Source organism: Bubalus kerabau, chromosome X (assembly GCF_029407905.1).
Source record: "Bubalus kerabau isolate K-KA32 ecotype Philippines breed swamp buffalo chromosome X, PCC_UOA_SB_1v2, whole genome shotgun sequence".
Lineage (NCBI taxonomy): Eukaryota > Metazoa > Chordata > Mammalia > Artiodactyla > Bovidae > Bubalus > Bubalus kerabau.
In genome coordinates this window covers 24,334,946-24,342,124 of record NC_073647.1, presented here as the reverse complement: position 1 = coordinate 24,342,124, position 7,179 = coordinate 24,334,946, and the positions used below count along the sequence as shown (strand labels likewise).

The following is a 7,179-nucleotide window of genomic DNA, read 5'->3' as shown; positions in this document are numbered from 1 at the left end:
TTCTCCAACACCACACTTCAAAAGCATCAATTCTTCGGCGCTCAGCCTTCTTCACAGTCCAACTCTCACATCCATACATGACCACTGGAAAAACCATAGCCTTGACTAGACGGACCTTTGTTGGCAAAGTAATGTCTCTGCTTTCCAATATGCTATCTAGGTTGGTCATAACTTTCCTTCCAATGAGTAAGAGTCTTTTAATTTCATGGCTGCAATCACCATCTGCAGTGATATTGGAGCCCCAAAAAATAAAGTCTGACACTGTTTCCACTGTTTCCCCATCTATTTCCCATGAAGTGATGGGACCAGATGCCATGATCTTCCTTTTCTGAATGTTGAGCTTTAAGCCAACTTTTTCACTCTCCTCTTTCACTTTCATCAAGAGACTTTTTAGTTCCTCTTCACTTTCTGCCATAAGGGTGGTGTCATCTACATATCTGAGGTGATTGATATTTCTCCCGGCAATCTTGATTCCAGCTTGTGCTTCTCCAGCCCAGTGTTTCTCATGATGTACTCTGCATAGAAGTTAAATAAGCAGGGTGACAGTATACAGCCTTGACGAACTCCTGTTCCTCTTTGGAACCAGTCTGTTGTTCCATGTCCAGTTCTAACTGTTGCTTCCTGACCTGCATACAGATTTCTCAAGAGGCAGATCAGGTGGTCTGGTATTCCCATCTCTTTCAGAATTTTCCACAGTTTATTGTGATCCCCACAGTCAAAGGCTTTGGCATAGTCAGTAAAGCAGAAATAGATGTTTTTCTGGAACTCTCTTGCTTTTTCCATGATCTAGTGGATGTTGGCAATTTGATCTCTGGTTCCTCTGCCTTTTCTAAAACCAGCTTGAATATCTGGAAGTTCACGGTTCACATATTGCTGAAGGAAATCCTGTCATCTGCAGCAACATGGATGAAACAGAAGAGTATAATGCTAAGTGAAATAAGCAAGACTCAAAAAGATCAATATGCATGATCTCACTTATATGTGGAATCTAAAATAGTCAAACTCACAGAAGCACAGAATAAAATGGTGATTACCAGGGTTTAGAGGAGAGGGAAGTGAGGAGTTACTAATCAACAGGCATAAACATTCAGTTAAGCAAGATGACTAAGTTCTAGATATATACTATAAAACATTGTGTCAGCCGTCAATAGTAATGCATTGTACATTTTAAAATTGTCAGGAAAGTAGGTCTCACGTAAAGTGTTCTTACAACAATAAAATTAAATTAAAAGAAGAAAGAAAGTAGATTGGGCTAGGGGAAAGAGGGAATGGAGAGTGATTGCTAACATGTATGGCGTTTCATTTAGGAGTGATTAGAATGTTCTAGAATTAGTGGTGATGGTTGCACAATCTAGTGAATACACTAAAAAGCACTGAACTGTATACATTACATGGCTGAATTTTATGTCAATATCTCCATAAAATTTTTAATTACATTGAGATTAACTTATCAAATCACAAATATCCAAAACTCTGATAACATGCTGTGTTGATTTGAAGATGTTCAGAAACAGGCACTTTCACACCTTGTAAGTGGGAGTATAAGTTGGTGCAACTATTACAGAGAGCATTTTGATATCATGAAAAGTATGATTGATTTGAAAAGATACATGCACCCCAATGTTCATAGCACTATTTACAATAACCCATACATGGAAGCAATGTAAATATCCATTGATAGATGAATGGATAAAGAAGATGTGGTATATATATGTGGAATATTACTCAGCCATAAAACAGAACGAAATAATGCCATTAGCAGCAGCATGGGTGGACCTACAAGTTATCATACTAAGCTCAGTAGTTCAGACAAAAACAAATATCATATGATATCACTCATATGTGGAATCTAAAATATGAGAGAAATGAACTTATTTACAAAGCAGAAACAGACTCAGAGACAAAACAAATTTATGGTTACCAAAGGGGAAGCAGGGAGGGATAAGTTAGGAGTTTGGGATTAACACACTACTATATACAAAACAGATAAACAACAAGTTCCCACTGTATAGCACAAGGAACTATAGTCAATATTTTGTAATAACATACAATGGAAAAGAATCTGAAAATTTATATATATGCACACGTATAACTGAATCACTTTCCTGTACATTTGAAACTAACACATTGTAAATTAACTATACATGCATGGATGCTAAGTCGCTTCAGACATGTCCGACTCTGTGACCCCATGGACTGTAGCGTGCCAGGCTCCTCTGTCCATGGGATTCTCCAGGCAAGAATACTGGAGTGGAATGCCATGCCCTCCTACAGGGGATCTTCCCAACCCAGGGATCGAACCCACGTCTCCAACAGCTCCTGCGTAGCAGGCAGCTTCTTAACCACTGAGCCACCAGGTAAGCCCAAATTAACTATACTTCAATTTTAAAGCTTCCCTGATAGCTCAGTTGGTAAAGAATCCGCCTGTAATGCAAGAGACCCCAGTTCAGTCCCTGGGTCAGGAAGATCCACTGAAGAAGGGATAGGCTACCCACTCCAGTATTCAAAAATGCCAGAAGAAATAAAGCAAGTAAGAAAAAAGAAATGCTAATGTAAAGTACAGCATTATCAATTCAAAAAATTTTGGCATAGCAAATAAAAATAATTTATCTTTAAAAAGGTATGATTGACCCAGCAATTCTACTTTTGGGAATTTATGCTTTGAGCATACCATACTTACACAAAATGACACGTGCACAATATCCATTACAGCAGTTTTTTAGAAAACAAGGTGTAATTATCAAGTTAAATGTCCATCCATATGGACATCCATAGGCAACAGTTTAAAGAAATCAATTGGGGCATATCTGTGTTAATGCAATGCAGTGAAAAAAAATAAGGCAGCTCTTCATACATTAATATGATAATTTCTGCAATATAATATTAAGAGAAAGAAGCAAGGTACAGAACAGCATGTATATCACTTTCCACTATATGTACAAAAAGGGAAGAAGAATATACATACACATGCACATTTCCTTATAGATGCATAGATATCTCCATGGATACTAACTAAGTGGCTGGGGTCAGCTGTGGGACGAAGAGGTTTTACAGCATATCCTTTTTAATTTTTTCAATATTGAACTATATGAAGTATTATCTACTAAAACTCTTAAAAATTAAATAAAACAAAAATAATAACTAACCAAACATCATAAAATAGAAAATATTATGAAACAAAAATCACTGACAATTCTGACTTCTCATGCTCCACTCCCACTTTCACCACCAATACCTACCTCATTTCTGAAATTGGATTGTTGTCAGGTAGATTTTCCTATGGGAGGTTTGCCTGTATTCTCTCTGATCTCAGGTCAAGTAGACAAACTAACTGAGGATCCATTATTTCTCTAATGTGTGCAGAATAGTCTTACCGTCACTTATTATAATATTAGCAAGATCCACAATCTTATTAGGAAGCGCTTGAAGCAATTTGCATTGTTTAAACTTTGGTTTTTCCCAGTGAGATTTGCCAGTGTCGATACTGATTGAGCTGAAAAAGAGAGGAGAGACGAACAGAATCTTCATTGTTGGAGGATGAGGTCAAAATAGTTTGAAAGCGAATGGTGAAGGAACATGGTATGTCTTTGGCATGCCTCCCCTTAGCCTACTGCCAGATTCCTAGCTGAGATGGCAAAGGTAGGAACCCAGTGTTTGTACAGTGAAGAAAACTTTGCTCTTGGGGAGCAAGTGAATCTAGGGTTCCCATAAAGGAAGCATAGACAGGCAAGAGAGCCCAAAATGGGGCAGGGCCACGTCCACTAGACCAAGAGTCAAGGCAGAGATTTTTGCCGCTCTGGACATGACTCCTACCCTCACTTTTGCCTCTTACCCTCATTTTAAGAGAAAATTCCTGTTACAATTGTGGTCTTTATTTCAGCATATTCAATCACTCAAGACAGTATAGCCCCCACTGTGGTTCATTGGCCCGCATCATCCACCCTCCACTATGCCCGATCCAGTTCAAGCCAGTTCATTGCAAATCAGCTAACCCATTTATCGGGAGTCTTCTGTGTTCTAGGACCGGTAGTAGGTACTACAGACAAACAAGACAGCTCCTTGAGGAGCTTGCAACTTGGTGCTTTGAGATTGTAAATGTAACTACATTTATTAGGCAAAATATGAAATGGAAAAACTGTAGAAATGAAACTGAATCTATTGAAACACCAAGCAAGGAGAACTTATTTGTAACTTTTGAGCTGAGCTGGGCACTAAAAGAACAGAGATGGAGAAAGTGCCCCTTCCCCACAACCAAAGAGAGCAAATAGCACAAGCAGAGAAAGAGATGCAAGTCCAGAAGGGCAACGGTCCATCTGCGGGGGAAGGAAAGGGGCCTGAGGGTCTTAAGTACTTTATTTAGGGTTTTGGATTTAATCCTTAAAGCAATATAGAACTGGAGTGGGAAATCGGCATGTTGGCAGCCATACTTCGGGAAAATTATGCTGGCAGCAGTGTGAAGTAGAGCTGGGGGTGAGGAGGTAGTGGGCAGTTAGAAGGCCAGGGGACTGCTCTAATTGTAGGCACCCAGGGAGTGGCAGTGGGGTCAGAAAGGAAAGGGCAGATGTGAGCTCTGTTTGTGACCATAAAAGCTGCATTACTCACTAAGTGACTAGGCATAGGGAAGAAGAGGTAGGACTCAGTCACCTTCCAAAAGACAGGTTTTACATTTTTGTCAAAACCTGCTGTCCCTCCCTTCTGTGCACTTAAGTTAATGGCATAAACCGGTAGCAAAGAGCAAGAAAAGAGGGGCTGATGAAAAAAGGAAAATGTGAAAGTAAAGAATAGTAGAGTGATTTAGTAAATTATTATGGCCTATCAACGAGGTAGCTTTCGAGGCAGGTTTTTGAAAAGGTCATTAAGACAATAAATGTAAAGCATGGAAAATGTTTGATAAACCACTGAGTGAAAGGTTAAATAACATTACTGCTATAAGAAGGGTGAATACCAATACATAAAATTTAAAACGCATAAAAGGCTACGTGGGAAAAAAAAATACAACCACCTAAAAGCAGCTGTGTTCAGGTGGTAGGATCATGGGTGTTGTTTTTTTTTTTTTTTCTCTTTTGTCATCTTGAAATTTTTTCTGAGTTGTTATTATGTGGCATGTGTATGCTTAAGCAGACCCAAAAGGTGAAAGAAAGGAAGATGGGCACTAGAGAGGGAAGGAGGAGGTGTGCTCAGACAAAGGACTTGGAAACATGCTCCCAATTAAGCAGATCTTTGTGTACCCAACTAGCAATTAGAACTTAGCCGGTGCATACCAGAGTCTAGTAGCACTTCCGTCTTCATTTTTTATGCATCTAGTTTGGGCTGTCTCAGTAGGGTTGGTTAAGAGCCACTTATATGTCCCTTTGTATTTAGAGGCTGTTTCTTCGGCTTTGCACTTTCTAGGCTCTACAGAGAAAATGAATGCGCATTTGAAAGGGCAAAAGGCACTTAAAAGTTTCATGAACATCCATTACCACCCATCATTATTACCCTGCACATAAACATCAGCAAATAAAAGGGGAAACTTTTCTACCAGGCGATTTAAAGCAGGTTGAAAATAACATTAAATTGAATCTTTTTTTAAAAATAAGGCTCCCAGTCAGATCTCACATTTGGTCCTTTGCTTTAAAACTACCACTTGACAGGACAGTTTTTCTGCTTTGGTTTCATTAAAATGGTACATACGCATTGAAAAACGTCAAGCCACACAAAGAGATGTAGAGTAAAAATCGAAAGTCCCCACCTGCCGACTGCCTTCCTTTTGAGTGCAGTTGTTAATAGTTTGGGGTGCAGTGACCAGACACTAAAGGCTGACTTCTCTTTCTTAATGGACTTTGGGCTGGACTTGGTTTTAATAAATTCAATGTATTCATCATAAGTAGTATAGATCAGGATGCTCTGTTCTGATATTGATGTTAAAAGCAAAGTTTTGCTGCCAAGTGTTGTCACATAAAGGGAGATGTGTCCTGAGCTAAGTTTTTGTTAGAAAGTCCCAGTTTTTACTGACCACCCACTTGGTTTGTTTGATTTCAGAAATCAGGGTGGCCAGAGAAGCAGGTCAGCAAGCCTTGCCCAGCCATCTCAGTCTCCTCTCTAAGGACATAAAACACCTTCCTCTCCTTCTCTAAGTATTTAAGCCAGAGAAAAAGTGCTCCCACTCCACTGATGAACTGGCTGCTGCTAATATCCAGAGCAGGTCGATGGTCTCTGGTAAATCCTCTGGTACTCTGGGGTTTTTTTACAAGCTCTTCCAGGTAAAAAGGCTGTAAGGGCACGATGAATACCAAGGATGTGGAAAGGAACTTAAAGACAGTTTCTCTCCCCCTCTGAAGGCAGGGTTTCTTGCTATGCATGCATTTGGAACTTAATAAAAAAAGGGAATTAATTCATATGAAAACACTCAGCCAAATTACCTAGTTTTCTCACTGCAGCATGTCCAGACTTTACTGATAATATCAATTGATCTTGTGTGAAGTTTCCATGCATGAAGTTGCCATGTATTTTACTTTTGATCCTGCTAATCAATTTGGTGGGTGCTAAAAAAGAGGTGGCCTTTATGATGCCCTGACAAAGACAGCTAAAAAGCAGAGCAAAAGAGAAAGATGTTGCAGTTATGGCCACAGAGTGCAACTTGGCCTGCGGCGCTGAAACTCTGTGCAGATGACTTAATTAGTAGTCCATAAATATCAAGCATTTTACAGCTATTAAGTGGAAAATCTTCAGAAATGATGGAGTATAGCACATTGAAGTCATCTGATAAATTTTCTCATATCCAAAACAAACAACTCAAAACCCATTTTTAAAAGAACAGTCAGCAACATTTGCATTATGTTGAAATTGACTAGCTATGCAATTTCTAGGGGTTTGTGATAATTAAGAGAGAAGATGGAGCATTCAGAGAAAACCTTTTACTCTTCTGGTCTCTAATTTATCCATCATTACCTCAATAATAAGGCAAATAGGCACAGGCTCAATTAGTCTAGAAAACTGTGTTCTGCAGAAGGCCTATTTCTATAATAAAATAATAATGATGATAATAATAGTAGCCAACATTTGTAGAGCTCTTGTCTGCATGTTTTAATTCATGTTATCACAAGAACCTTATGAGGTAGTGCTATTATTACCCCCATTCTGCAGATGAAGAAACTGAGCCTTAACCAAGGTCACAAAGACCTAATATCTTATTTTGGA

At 39.0% G+C, this 7,179-nt stretch overlaps 1 protein-coding gene across 1 annotated transcript; it reads right to left on the bottom strand.

Annotated features, from left to right (window-relative positions):
* Nucleotides 1-218: 218 nt before the first annotated feature.
* LOC129638439 (adhesion G-protein coupled receptor G4-like) lies at nucleotides 219-6,560 on the bottom strand. The gene is made up of 4 exons (XM_055562860.1): nucleotides 6,402-6,560; nucleotides 5,262-5,394; nucleotides 3,375-3,493; nucleotides 219-892 (listed from the first exon to the last, which is right to left on the bottom strand). Exons 1-4 carry the CDS (start codon nucleotides 6,472-6,474, stop codon nucleotides 864-866), a joined length of 354 nt encoding a protein of 117 aa, XP_055418835.1. The 5' UTR covers nucleotides 6,475-6,560; the 3' UTR covers nucleotides 219-863.
* Nucleotides 6,561-7,179: the final 619 nt, after the last annotated feature.